Genomic DNA, 13,969 nt, shown 5'->3' with positions numbered 1-13,969 from the left:
ATTCAAGCTGGACGAACTCTTGGATTGAATCAACCATCCAAATGACAGCATTTGGAACTGTGAAAGTTGGCCCCAACAGCCGTGCAGCTTCACGTTGTTTACAGTTCACCAAGGTACCTTAGGTACCTATACACAGGTAAGGCAGGTACATTGAGGCTGTTCTACCTTTACATCTCTAACTTCCTTTACTGGAAACAGCCAGCCTCATAATCACTCATCGCACCTTCCTTCACCTTTCCCCCGGTCTCTGCCTCCTTCCATGCCACAAATATCAAACAAACCCTCAACACGTGACGCCGATATTCCTCCTTTCCCACATTCTGTGCAGTCAATATTCTTTTCCCTTTTCTGCCTATCACTCTTTTTCCCATCCAAACTTCCCACACACAAAACCTCTTCTCTTCTCTTTGTTCAAATAGCATCGTATGCGAGTTTACCACCCTTTTCTTCAGCTCCGACTGGAATTATCCACCCTGGATGCCATCCTCAGTACTGATAGTCTTTGAAATGCCTCTTTCATGACGACGGCAAGCCTCACCTGACATATAGGCACAGCCTAGTATTTTTCTCTCAAAGAGAACTGTTCGAAAGGTGAGCTGAGCCCTCTTCCGCACCTTGCTCTTTAAGCTTTGCTAACGTCGTGAAAGCAGGAAGCTTCCATAACTGGAGTGCCCTGCGGCCTCCGGCAATTGGGGCGGATTACGCAAAGATCGACGAAGGATACAGAATGATCAAGGAGGTACGAGCGAAGACTACAATCGATGGTTCACATTTTACTTTTCGCCACTGGCACTGCCAGGACTTGGTACCTCAGCTCCGGTATGTTCACTCTTCCAACTGTTCTTTGTTACACCTGTTTTGCCCCATTGAAAGCCAGGTAATACCCATGCCTTCGGTCTGTCTGCCATGTAACCGCTTGTTCTCGACATAGACTTCATCATGAAGAAAGCATCTTCCCGTGGCATGATCCTTTTTCTAACCCGCCCTGCAGAGTCCAGTCTTGGATATTTCTAAGAAAACGGAGGAGCTCCCACGCGACGGGACCCTCCGTTGTGCGCTCCAACCACCCAAAAAATACTGTTCGAACAATACTCTCCTCAATCGTCAAAGGTCTTTCTCTGGACTGCGGAATGGTTCTCGACTCAAAGCTACAGGCCCTGGCTTGCGTATCTCAGCCGGTCGTCACACTGAGGCGGCTCTCACTCACCCACTCAAGGGCCTGTAGCTTTGAGTCCGATCCATGTTTCAAGGACCAAGAGGCTCGAATATCCAACCTCCTCCTCCACCTGCCCACCGCCCCCAACCAGCTTGCCTGCATATGTGGGTGGCGGGGGGGGGGAGGACTTTCAGATCTCTGCAAAGAAGAGGTTTCAAACAACTCGTTTCCGGCTCGAAGACCACAGACTAGTCCGTCTTCACCCAATACCGCTCGTGTGTGTGCATCGCTAACTTGGTTACAGGAAGACTTTCTCTTCCATTTCAACCAATTGACCGGAGGATTTGGTGAGATCTGACCACGACTGAGAATCCGAGGGTATTTTCTGAATGCCTAGGACTGTTTCATACCTACCTCGGAGTCTCAGTCGTAGACTACCCTCACTCAGACCCTAGAGGCAGCGAATGCAACATCATCGACAAAAGCTTCATCGCTATCGCCGCACGCGATGCCTTCACAATCCGACCTGCCCCTGCTCGAAACATCTACTGAGTAGTATCCTCTTCATTCTATTCATATCGCGGGCGGGGGGGGGGGGGGACGCTCTTGCAAGGTCTTAGCGACTAGAGCTCGTCGCACTGTCTACGACGACATTTCGGTTTCTGCTCCAAGGAGAGAAAATGCCTCCACAAGTCCATTTCTCCCCTTGGAGCAGAAAATAATTCGAAGAATGAGCGTCCCGGCTCGAAGAAATAGGGGCTGGGGATCAGACAGGCACCATTCGAACATCGGAAATCTGCTCGAATAATCACTTACATTTTCCAAGCGCAAGTTTGTGTCGCTCAGCCCAGCCTCAAACGCAACGCAACTGCCGTATGCGGGCTGTTGGTCTTGGGAATTCCATTCGCTCGGGATCCTTTATTCTACTGTCCGGAAAGCTTTGCTCAAAGAGGTTGGCCCCGCGAGCCACGGCTGGGACCGTCAGCCTATTTCCAACTCTAGGCCAGGCCTGGCCTAAGAGCATTTCTCCTTTCCGCCTCCCAACCTCTCGAGGAGGAGACCCGAGAGGCATTTGTTGCCGCATTCAACGCGCCGAGCGTCACGGCCTTGTCTTACACTCGGGGCCCGTGGGCTTAATCTCATGATCCTGGCGGTGGTTCTCCCTGAGGCTTTGGCGGACGTAACGGAGCTTCCGAGGTAAGAAGGTTAATTACTCAAACTTCCCCCTTTTACGTTTCACCTTCTTGCCTCGGAAGCTTGATCCATTCCGCTCTCATTCCTCCGTCCCCTAAAAGCAATCATTGATCCCCTGATGGTCAAGACAACCAAGGAGATTTCACTGCGAGGCTGCCTTCCGACATTGAGTCTCGATTTTGGCGACGGACAGCCAGTGGGTTTTGAAGCTTCTGGACTCGGGCTTGCACCCCTCGGTAACCAGAGATACCACGCAAATCGCAATTCAGATCCCGCGCACATCCATGGGGTGTGGTTTTGACGACAGACACACATGATAGGAAGGATTTTACTGCAGGGCCACAATAAGAACGAGATCGTAATCTCGGGGATCGAAGACCATATCGAACAGTCAATCGGGCTTGGAGCTTCTGGACTCATGTTTATACACACACATCTCTGTCCTCACCTCACCGCCCCTTCCCAGGATTCAAGGATTTGTTGGATTGGGAGTCCAATTCGACTGCGAGCCTAGGGCAGTGCAGAGGTCGATATCACCTTCGACTAGACGACGATGGCCCCTTCAACTTACAGTTGGAATCTTCCTTTTACATTGTTACGCAGAATCAATCAATAGACAGCAATTGGCCCTCCGTCACTCATAGAACCGGACGGTTCGAATTCACTACCCTGTGATAGGGATACCAACAATCCTCCTTTATTGGGAAACTTCGTGAACTCCCAACGAGGCTTAGAATTCTGGAACTGGATTTGTGGTACGGATGGAATGGTATGGGGAACGTTGCTTGGATTGATGCAGGGTGGTTAGCTACTGGACATTACAGCCTCGGGCCTGTGGCATAGCATATTGGAAAAGCAGATTCAAGACAATACACTTTGAAAACAGTGTTCTCGTTCCAAACAAAGGATTGAGCTCTTAAGAATTGTGCTGAGACAGTGAATGTCAGACGGTGTTGTCTTGATGTCTATCTCGCTTCACTATGCCATTCCAACAGAAGCTCAGAGTACATGTAGTCAGGTTCATGCCATGTGTTCATCACTTGTGAAATGAGAATATCTGCTCTAAGATCAAGTGAAAGTTAGAATTGGGAATGTGGTATCAAAACTTTTAAAACACAGCTCTATATGTACCCGACGCTCTATTTGGCGCATCTGGGGTCCGAATCCGCTCCGAAATCCTTGCAAACCTCTCTACCAAGCGCCTTCAGGTTCTCAACCACCCACAACCGCTGGTTGGAGAAAACAAAGACCTTGCCCGGAGCAAACGCAAAGTTGTTCGACGTCTCGCCCAAGTGAATCTTTCCAAGCAAGACACCCTCAGGGTTCCAGACGTGGATACCATCGCCGCAGCCGCCCCAGACATTACCGTCGGTATCAGCGTGGACACCGTCGGGAAAGCCGTTATCCGCGTACGCGAACACGCGCTTGTTGGCGAGCTTCTTGTTGTCGACAACGTCAAAGGCGTAGATGGTGGCAGGACCGGACAGGTTAGGGGCGGTGGTGATGGCGCCCGTGTCGGAGACGTACAGCGTCTTTCCGTCCGGTGAGAACTCGACGCCGTTGGGCTGCTGGAAGCCGTCCGCTACGACTTGGACTGTACCCGTGGAGGGCTCAAAGCGGTAGACGTGCGTGGGGAGGACGGATTCGGGCCTGAACTTCTGGAAGAAGCCGTACTGGGGGTCGGTGAACCAGAGGTCTCCTGTTACCGGGTGCTGGCGGACATCATTGAGCGAGGTGAAGTTGCGGCCGTTGAAGCCGACGATGAGAGGCTCTGACTTGTTGGTGTTGGGGTCGACGGCGAGGAGCTGGGATTTTCTCGTAAGGTCGCCCTGGTCGCACCAGACCTGCATCGGCGGCGTGGCGGACTGGTCCGCGCCGGGCGGGTAGTATGAGCTTCCGCCGTTGGCCTCGGTGAGGCCGTCGAACTGGGTACTTCTGATGGAGAAGTCGTTCAGGTTGAGGACGGTGATATTGATGTTGTCTGCAGGGTTGTAGTTGGAGGAGATGTACAGGGAGTTGTCCTTCTTGTTGTAGATGCCACCCTCGTGGAATGCCTGCCAGTCTACTTCTACGATCTTGCGCGCCGTGGCGTTGGGGCCGAGGACGTCTGCGAAGGCGGGCTGGTATGCCAGGAGGGAGATTGCCGGGGTGGGCAGTGTGGCGCCGGCGTTGATGGAGGCGAGATAGCCGGCGCCTCCTGTCGCCAGGGCGTGGAGGTCTACGTTGATGAGAGACATGCTTGCGGCTTGGAACCAGAGGACTGCAACTTGGCTGGGAGAAGGTACGAGGAGTTGCCGCCGCTTATATTTGTATCATCAAAGGAGTAAGGGAGGCCGCAATGGTAGAGGAACCCTCGGCGGCGGTAGCGGGACGGGAAGCTTCTTTATGGTGCTGCTATTCTGTACCCGTACCCATCTTGCATCGGTTCGTCCGCGACAAGCCATTGGGCTTGGCGTCTATTAGTTCATAATATCCCACTCTACTGGAACAGGGACCATGAAGCTATGACGTTTTGAATCACACGTTAGTTAGGGGCCATGGTATCTTGTCAGAGCTGCCCACGGAACCGTTACTGGTGTTAACTAGCGTCGGCCGGTAGTTGGGCTGACACCGGGCGGATGGTAAGCTGGTCTTTGGTACGGACTGCGGACCATGCGGGCAGCGGAGATCATGGTAGAGCCGAACGAGTCGTGGGGACTGGGCAGTAGAGAAATGTGAGAGGGTAGTGAAATTTGATGAAGCCAAAAATGTCTGCTCTTTGGCTTGGCACTATGGGACCATTCCCCCGCAGAGATGGGCGCATCCCTGGCGACTATCCCTGGCTTGCAAGCCCAAAACACCAACGGGATGAAGTCCGGCTTCGGACGTCGTGGTCTCGGTGGATCTCCGCGAGTCGTTGCTCTGGTTCACGATGCAGCGGTACGACTGTATATGCGCTGCGGACAATTACCGGGAGTTTTCCCTTCTGCCTCTTGGCTCTGGAGTCTGGAGACCTTCAACCAGGGCTCTGGGGTGCACTACTTTTTTTCTTCGAGAACCCTTTTGGTGTTCTTTAACTCCGGTGCTCCTAGAATAGAGCCTACGAGAGTCAGAGGTTGATGACGGTGCGGAGACGCCAGAGAACGCCAAATAAGACTAAGACAGGAACGGCGATCGCCTTTAGGGGCTGGTAGGGCCGATCTTTGAATGATTGCGGAGATCATGTAACTCTAAACCCCACAAACAAGCTTATTGACAGCCACCCCTCGCGCGTACGGCATTGTACGGTATTGGGGCTGCATGGTGGTCTCTCTCGAAGTGGACGAGACGAGTATGTGTTGATTGCTGGCGCTGAGGCGCATAGTCTTGGCTGCAAAATATCTTGTTTCGTTCATCCCAAGTCCCCCTTGCTAGAGCAAAACTCTGTTCAACTTGACACACGACAGACGTAGGCTGGACAACGCCATCGCAACTACGAATGTTGACGGTCATACACATGGGATGCAAGGCAGCGAGAGATTGGGCGTGTGCGGGCCCGACAAAGCGGTCGTCTACTGTCCGTAGACAGTTGGGTCGTTCGAAAGTTGAGCTTGTTTGGTGAGATTTCCCGAGTGTATGAGGTCTTTTTTGGGACGAAAAAGGGCCGAGAGAAGAGTGCCGGAGGGAGACCGTTACATGACTCTGCTGACGATGGTGGACCGTTTCGCCGGCCTGTGCTTGGCTTGGCGTGCCAATTTTGCCCAGCCGAGTTGTTGACTCGATCTCCGAGTCTCAGCGGCGATTTGCATGAGCACTTGACGGCCGAGGACAGAAATCTCTGTTCGGCCGAGGGCTGGACCACATGATAAACATAAGAGAGCTTGTTCACGATACAAGCTGTAGCAAGAAACGAACGTAAAAAAAGTCCAAAGCTGTTCTGAAACAGGCACGTTAGCGAATCCTTAGCCTGAGTACAAAGGATGGAAACTTCTCATCGTGAGGTGCGGCTCTCCTAGTCAAGATTCAGCCGGCAATCGGTTGTCTTGGGTCTACCCGTCTCGGCGATGGCTTGATGCACGCCAAGATGATCTCCGGCAGGAATGTCCCTTGACAATTGGATCAGCTCTGTCAGAACACCTGAGCCGGTTTCCCGGGTTTGAGGCATTGTAACGTCGCCACGTGAAGCCAGCTTCATTAGCTATTGGTTAAGCCAACCCAAGGCATCATTTACAAACAACAGCAGGCACGTGGGAGTCTGGCATTTCATTACGGTCACGAAGTAAGATAATGTTGGCTGGATCCACCTCGGAAGGTAGTTGGGGAAAACAAAGCGCTTATTTGGCAACCTGACTATCCCCGGAGACTGCCAATGCATGAACATTAGACGTGGCACGGGCAAGAGTAATCTGCATCTCGCCAAAGATGCTCCTTCTCAATCGAAATAAAGAAATGTCCTCTGTGGACAGTCGTAACTAAGGCCACCCCAGGCTTTGCGGATTGTGAGGTTGTTAGCGGCGTCGTTCTCGGGCCGAAGGCCACCGGCTCGGAATAATTTTGGGACATACGGATTGTCTTCTTTCTACGCCTCAGTCAAGGTCGAAGAGCACCTGGTTGGAGTTGAGGTACTTCCGTCAGCTGTAAGCCATGTCTGTGGTGTTGATGATGGTACCTTAGCTCGTGTTGCTCAGCAACTACCTTACTTTGCCTTATGGCATGAGACTCAAGTACGACCAACCCGCAACTACAACTGGACATGTCTACACGTAAACCATGAACTAGAGAAGGAAACACAAGTCTCAAGAACTAGTTATTCGAGCCTTTGGATCTTATTAACTACGTAATTCCTCTGTGATGTTCCCCTGGCCCTCTCCCTCACCCCATGGTTGACCCATTGAGGCAGCCTTGTTTAGGCAGTCCGACCTGGGCGCTTGTCAGCCAGGCAAGAGCAAAACTACAGCGCTTTACTCTTGATAAAAATGAGTAAACATCCTGAGAGATCCCTAGACGCATCAGAAAAGATCCACCAATGTCAGATAAGCGAGAGATCAATTTGAGGCAGGTGAAGGGCGAGGGGCGGTGGTGATACTTTACTCACCTGGCCTTGTTCGAGGACACATATGATATATCGAACAATAGACCAACCAGAGGTTCTCATAAATTAGTGACTAAGATGATGGCAAGGCTAGCGTGCTTTGTGAGGCCATTCAGAGGTAGTTGCCAGCCTCACCCCCAATATTCCACCCAGTCACGTGTGCCCCTGAATAACCTCACCTTCTCGATCCCTCGATGCGTATTCCATCTCACCACCGACTCACATACTTCAGATCGCTCCTGCCTCATTCTTTCTTTCTTCTTCTTGCCAGAATAGAAAGGATTACAAAAGCTAGCCCTACCCACGGAAAATCTCTTGCCCTGCCCACCCACTGCCTTTCGACCGCCCACCTCTTCCACTCAGTCCTTTCTCGCTCACCCTCACACTCCCACTTTCTTCTCTTTTTCTCACACAAACCACACACTTTCTTCTTCACAAAAACCTTTCACACTCACATTCACAAGCAAACAACAAAGCAATCCATCACTTCCAACCAACAAATCATCACCAACCAAGAATTCCAATTCTTCACTCATCTCAGTCACGATGAAGGTTCGTTTGTGATCTTTTTCCGCTTCTTCCCGTGCCTCGTATCCCTCCTCCTCCCCCCAAAAGAAATATTGGCGTTCTGAAAACTCACAAATATTCCGCTTCCAGTCCTACGTTGCCATCACCGCCGCTGGCGCCATCATCGGTGCTGCCGTCAACGGTATGCCCGTTCTGGACAACCAGGCTGCTGTCAACGGCCTTGGCGCTCAGATTCCCGCCCAGGCTGGCATCGCTGGCTTCAAGCACGACATTCGCAAGGGTCTTGGCTTCAACGCTTCCAAGCCCATCATGAGCATCAGCTCCGAGGCCTTGGTCGTTCACCAGACCACCACCATGGCCGACTACAAGCAGCCCATGGCTACTGAGGTCAACAAGTGCACCACTTTCCCGATCAGCGAGCCCGCTCTTGGACTCACTGGCATCATGGAGATGTGTGCTCCCATGAAGACGACTCTCAACATGGACATTGGAACCAAGACCACTCTCGAGCAGGTCAACGCTCCCATTGTCACTGCTCCTCACATTACCTCCGCTCTCTCCATCGAGATTGCCACCGCTGCTCCTGTCGAGCAGTCTACCACCATGGAGATCCACGAGCGCGTCTCCAGCTGGTGCGTCACCGCGACTAGAATCGATGGCTCCAAGCCCTACATCTGCACCGCTGGTGTGGATAATTACCCTCGTCCCCCTGGCACTGCCACCTTCATCTACACTCCCTTCTCTGGTCCTACCCCCACTACCCCCTCCTTCTTCCTCACTACCTTCAGCGAGGATCCTGCGATGCCCTCGATCGCTCCCGACTACACTCCCTTCGCTACTCCTACCACTTCGGAGCCCAGCTTCTTCCTCACTACCTTCAGCGAGGATCCCGAGATGGTCGCCGCTGCTTCTACCTCGACTCCTCTTACCACCTCGTCCACTGAGTATAGCATCATCGGCGCCCCGATTGTTACTCGTGCCACCACTGTCGAGCCCGTCATCACTGAGACTCAGACTGTCTTCGTTACGGCCTCGGCTTAGGTCTCATGACACCTCTACACTCATGTGATCTCAGCATCTTGAGAAGTTTGGGAAGGAACCTGGATCGGTAGATTTTGGGCATACTTGTGGAGGATTCATTTTCATTCATGGGAACACTTGGGATTCAAGACGGACTGGGTTTGAGAACAGGCATCAAGGAGGATTCAGGTCTATGGGTCATTCATTCTTCATTGTGCTTCAGCTTCGACGAGCATCAGGTTTTCGTTCGTCGCTGGCAGCTAAGGGCTGCTCATCCAGTGTGACAAAGAATACACTGGCATTACAAACAATCGTCTTTCTCATTCTCTTTGTCAATTTGTGTGACCTGTGATGTCTTTCTGTCTGGGTTTTTTGTTTACCTCTACCACCTACACCGCCCTAAAGGCTCCATGGTAATGAATTCCTTGAGGGAAGTCACGATGATCCCTTTGGTATTTTCTCTTTTCTTATTTTTTGATCTAGTGCTTCACATGTGTACCATTGCAGGAGACCTCGTCATTTCTTTAATTTTCCCTTGGCTTCAATCCCCTCAGTGTCTTCAAGGTCGAGGATGTGTTCAACACCTGCCTCAACAGCTCTGGATAGTCCCACCCCAGCGCCTCAGCTGCCAAAAGCGTCAGACTCGCCTGGTCATCCCGCCCAGGCCGTCCAGGGCCGGTCATGTTCTACATTGGTGGCTTGTTAAAAGTCTTTCGAATAACATACATAATCGCAAAGACAAGCTTACCGGCTTCATGTTTACGTCGAATAGAGCAAAGTCGGATCCAGGCCTCTCAGAAAATCGCCGCACATCGATACGAATGGGGGCTGCGACGCCCAGTGCCCTCGCTGCTGCCTCACACTCCCTCGCGATCCGTCCATACGCAGGGTCCTCCTCCTCCTTTGCCGTTATCACTCTCGAGTTGGCAGTGACCGCTACCACGCCGTTGTAGGGGGCGATCCCGTCTTGATGATTGAAGCGTGTGACGATGGGCAAGGACCAGTAGTCTTTTTTCTCCCCATTCGGCGGCATCACGGTTATGGTGGCTTCTTCGCCAGAGAGGTATTCCTCCAGCATGATGCTCGGCGACTCTTGGAAGAGGACTTTGGTGTGGGCAATGAGATCCTCGAGATTTTGGCAGACTCGAACGCCGTGACTTCCCCGTCCGCGAATGGGTTTTGCGACGATCGGGAACGGCAATTGGAGCTGCTCAATCTTTGTTGCTACTGCTGGGTCGGAGTGGATTGTCCAGGAGCGAGGCATCGTAAAGCCACCGACCCGGCGAAGCAAATCATTCACATATTCCTTGTCATCGTACTTTTCAACAACAAGAGGCCCATGCCCGACCGCTTTGAGTGTATCCTGGACACTCCCGAGGGACGTGGAAGTTTGTAGTGGGTGAGATGCGAATAAGATTGTGTTGGCCCAGAGATGAGTTGCTCCCTTCTTGATGGCGTCTAGAATCCCCTCTTCGGTATCCGGAAAGCACCACTCGGTATCTTTCTCTGGCGAGGGCGTCGAAACTGGAGTAACCGCATTGAAAGACTTGCTGCCTTGAAGGTTGAAGGCGATATCGGCTCCTGAGTCGCGGTATCCTAAGATCTGTTAGTTGAAGTTGGGGCAAGCATGTTTACGAGATAAGACTGACCACCAGGCTTCATCGGCTTGCGCACCCCATTGATGATAGGAGGATCTATGGCTTGGTAGAGCACAGCGACTCTTTTCGACTCCATGTTATGTGAGTCTATCGATGAGTTCCGGGGTGAGGTGATGGCAAACAGCCTACGAGAGTTGGCGTTGAGGGTGCGGGGTAAATGAGTCGCGATCCTGGATGGAAATCTAACTCTCAAGGGCCTGCCAACCGCGCTCATCATTCAAAGTACTGGGTTGCCTCTCTCAGCGCGGTAGTTGATATGCTGAAGTTGATGTACAATGGGATTGGGGCTCTTGCCAGTGTTAGGTATTGATGATGTGAAGTTGTGGACGGAGTAGTCCGTCGGATTAGTCCGTCCGTATTATTTCCGTCCGGAAGTCGGCATTGCCAATATGGGGTCTGGCGACGCAGCAGACTGCCATTGAAGATCACCCCATCATCTATTACTGGCCAAACATATCCCATAGACTAGGGAAGAGCTCATCAATGTCAGGCACGCTTGTCGACACGAACTCTTGAAGCTCGGGCATATCGACTGGCTGCTCGGAGAATTCTGCGCTCGATGTGGACGTAGCAAGCTTCTCAATGACCTCGGAATACTGCGCAATGCACAAGTCTCCCACGTCCCAGGCTTTTTGGCGATGAATTTGCAGCGCATTGATGAGATCGCGTGCCAGCTTCAGCGACATACTTTGCGCCAGTCCGCTGACGGTGTTCTCTGTTTCTAAAGCGCAGCGGAGGAGGAACTTGGTGGTGGACGTGAATGCAAAGGTGAGAAGCGGGAGCCAGTAGTCGCCAAGCTGGGGATCTTTAAGTTCTTGAACCAGAAGCACAATCTCCTCGGCCGCCCGTCGTACTTCAAGATAGCAACGCATGGGGATCGAAGACGTGTGGTCGGCGTTGGCTGCCTTCTCGGCGTCGAGTTCCCACTTCCGAAGCAATAGCCTGATGTAGAGATACGCGAGACGTAGGTTCGCTGAACCTGGTATGTCGAGACTCTCGCCCCCGCGGATGATCCTCCGCCTTATATTGTTATCCAGTGAGTCTTCCCACTGCGTGAGCAAGACCTCCAGGTCCCAGGGACCGGTAGTTGAGGTTTTTTCTAGGTCATATATGCGCTCCAGATATCTGTCGAGGAAACGGGACAGAGCGACGAATGCCAAGTACACAGACGTTGCCTCGTGGTCGACAGGGTTTGGTGCCGAGCCGCATAGCTGCTCTACCGTAGGAAGAGCGACATCGTGCTGGCCGCTCCTGAGCTGCGGCGGCGTGCCGTACGCCAGACTCGACCTGGGTAATCGTTAGCCCAAGAAAATTACTCCTTTGCGTTGTGCTTGCACATACCACTTATCATACACAAAGATGGCCCACCAGATCTTTGTTCGCAGGAGCTTCTCGGCTTCCGGAATATCCCAATCGGAAGAGTCTCTGTTTAAGCCGAGTGAGTGAGCTAGAGAGATAGCGGAACCAAGCTGAAGGCCGTTGCCGATAATCGAAGTCAATGGCCGACCGGCGATATTGAGAAGGATGGCTAGCAAAGTCGAGATGCCTGGGGAAAGGTGCATTTCCGAGTAAAGGGCATCGTTGGCCTGATTCCAAATAAACCTGGTATCGGGCCGGTGTTGAGTGACGAGTTCAGGGGACTGCGCCCAGTAGGTCATTGTATGCGCATAGAGTGAGGCCAATAAGGCCGGCGATATGTGCCTCCTGTCCTCGGCGAACCGTTTCTCAAAGGACTGTCTATCCAACAAGGGGAAACAACGGTTGGGCTTTTCAAAGAAGCTAGGAATGCAAGTCAGGTCGCGACACGCATCAGTAGAAGGTGACTGCGACTTACAGCTGGACGACATCGGGTAGCATTGGCTCAAGAAGTTTCTCAATCATCTGGCATTTCAAGAAGGCCGGGTTGCGGTCGTCAGGAAGACCGATAGGCTGCTTCCTCACCGTGGTAAAGACAACGGGTTTCCTCGAGCCACCTCCGTGCTCTTGCCGTGGGCTCGTCACCGATATCCTACCCCGGTTCAAACCAGACGAATCATTAGACAAGTACGTGGACAAGACTTGAGTATCTTCAATGTCTGCTGGTCCGACAATATGTGCCTCATCCTCGCCGCCATCGCCAATGGGCTCAGGGTACCGCTTGTTCTGGGGTGAGAATATGGGAGGATGGCCATCTGAGGACTTTGACACACGCCGGTCTGCCTCGGCCAACGTAAGCTGGTTCGTCTGGTCATTGTACTGAGGCTCCGAGGAGAACGTCGGAGCCGGGGGCTGAGGTGGCGGGGACGGGCGGTGGCCCAGGTCCTTTGATGTACGGGCTTGGGCGTTTCTCCAAGCAGACTTCGGCCGCGGCGAAGCTCCACCAGGAGCCGGTGGGAACTCGCATTGTGTTCCGTGAGCTCGGCAAGTCAAGCATGTTCCTCCATTTTTGTCGACATTACACCGGGACTTGCGCTTCCGGCAGGCTAGGCAGGCCGGGCGAAGGTGGGAGCGGTAGGGGCGCTCCGAGGGCAAGGAGCCGCTGTCAGCCTCGGACGCCATAGTTCTGATGTTCGAGGTGTCTCTCTGGTAATATCGAGACAAAGTCGTTGCATAGTGTGCCGAATTGGCCGTGGCTATTGATATTATTCATCCTTATCTCGAGGGGTTCGTGGTGTAAATGGCCGTTTCCCGCGGTGAACTTGGAGGTTTCCCGAGGAGACGTCTAGGATTATCTAATCGATAAGGCCCATAATCAAGATGACATAATCCCATATCGATAACGCACCTCGTCAAATCGGGACAGTGACTTTCTCCTGCCTTCAGGCCACTAACTACTCTTTCCTGTGTGTAATTGAGGCATCAACTTCTCATCTACCACTCCAACAGCCAACCTCATCGCTCACCATGTTCTTCCGCATACACATGCAACAAGTGATTCCGCTTCGCCGATTGCCTCGAGCGGACAAGTCGTCCAAATTTAGACAAGACACTTCGGAAGCTCGCATCAATGATGGGCCGAGAAGCGACACTATATCCCAATCAGCAGCTTTGCCACCTTCGAAGGCGCTGAGAAGGAGGAGAGCCAAGCTGTAATGGACCAATTCAACAGACCGGCGTGCTGTCATGCCTCCCCACGCACCGAGAAACATCTCGATCTCGATGCCCCAGCATTCTCTCATTCATCACGAAATGCGACTAGACTGCGACCTGTGAAATGGTACCAGCGCGGCCTCGAAGTATGCTGTCCACGATGTAACCGCAACGCTTAGGCAGGATGTAGCGTGCACTACTCCGTACCGAGTAGGGACTCGATGTCTACAGAAGCGCGGACCAGAGGCGTTCTCTTCGATGCTGGATACCACCTCCGGGAATTCCCCCTGACCG

The 13,969-nt window shown here is 52.6% G+C and overlaps 5 protein-coding genes across 5 annotated transcripts; 2 read left to right on the top strand and 3 right to left on the bottom strand.

Moving 5' to 3' along the window:
- Nucleotides 1-3,489: 3,489 nt before the first annotated feature.
- Nucleotides 3,490-4,587, bottom strand: CCOS01_14961 (SMP-30/Gluconolaconase/LRE-like region; the record flags this gene model as incomplete). The annotated part of the gene is made up of 1 exon (XM_060463103.1): nucleotides 3,490-4,587. One exon carries the CDS (start codon nucleotides 4,585-4,587, stop codon nucleotides 3,490-3,492), a length of 1,098 nt encoding a protein of 365 aa, XP_060306288.1.
- Nucleotides 4,588-5,143: 556 nt separating this feature from the next.
- CCOS01_14960 (uncharacterized protein) lies at nucleotides 5,144-5,449 on the top strand (the record flags this gene model as incomplete). The annotated part of the gene is made up of 1 exon (XM_060463102.1): nucleotides 5,144-5,449. The coding sequence occupies one exon, from the start codon at nucleotides 5,144-5,146 to the stop codon at nucleotides 5,447-5,449; it is 306 nt and encodes a 101-aa protein (XP_060306287.1).
- An 871-nt stretch (nucleotides 5,450-6,320) lies between these two features.
- On the bottom strand, nucleotides 6,321-6,503 carry CCOS01_14959 (uncharacterized protein; the record flags this gene model as incomplete). Its single annotated transcript, XM_060463101.1, has 1 exon — nucleotides 6,321-6,503. The coding sequence occupies one exon, from the start codon at nucleotides 6,501-6,503 to the stop codon at nucleotides 6,321-6,323; it is 183 nt and encodes a 60-aa protein (XP_060306286.1).
- A 1,443-nt stretch (nucleotides 6,504-7,946) lies between these two features.
- CCOS01_14958 (uncharacterized protein) lies at nucleotides 7,947-8,969 on the top strand (the record flags this gene model as incomplete). Its single annotated transcript, XM_060463100.1, has 2 exons — nucleotides 7,947-7,952; nucleotides 8,058-8,969. 2 exons carry the CDS (start codon nucleotides 7,947-7,949, stop codon nucleotides 8,967-8,969), a joined length of 918 nt encoding a protein of 305 aa, XP_060306285.1.
- Nucleotides 8,970-9,472: 503 nt separating this feature from the next.
- CCOS01_14957 (fungal specific transcription factor domain-containing protein) lies at nucleotides 9,473-13,144 on the bottom strand (the record flags this gene model as incomplete). Its single annotated transcript, XM_060463099.1, has 6 exons — nucleotides 9,473-9,634; nucleotides 9,697-10,544; nucleotides 10,598-10,776; nucleotides 11,051-11,893; nucleotides 11,948-12,385; nucleotides 12,441-13,144. The coding sequence occupies 6 exons, from the start codon at nucleotides 13,142-13,144 to the stop codon at nucleotides 9,473-9,475; spliced, it is 3,174 nt and encodes a 1,057-aa protein (XP_060306284.1).
- Nucleotides 13,145-13,969: the final 825 nt, after the last annotated feature.

This window comes from Colletotrichum costaricense (genome assembly GCF_030867565.1).
Source record: "Colletotrichum costaricense strain IMI 309622 chromosome Unknown Scaffold_22.1, whole genome shotgun sequence".
Taxonomy (NCBI): domain Eukaryota; kingdom Fungi; phylum Ascomycota; class Sordariomycetes; order Glomerellales; family Glomerellaceae; genus Colletotrichum; species Colletotrichum costaricense.
Note: the sequence above shows the minus strand (reverse complement) of the source record. Positions and strands in the feature narration are given on the sequence as shown.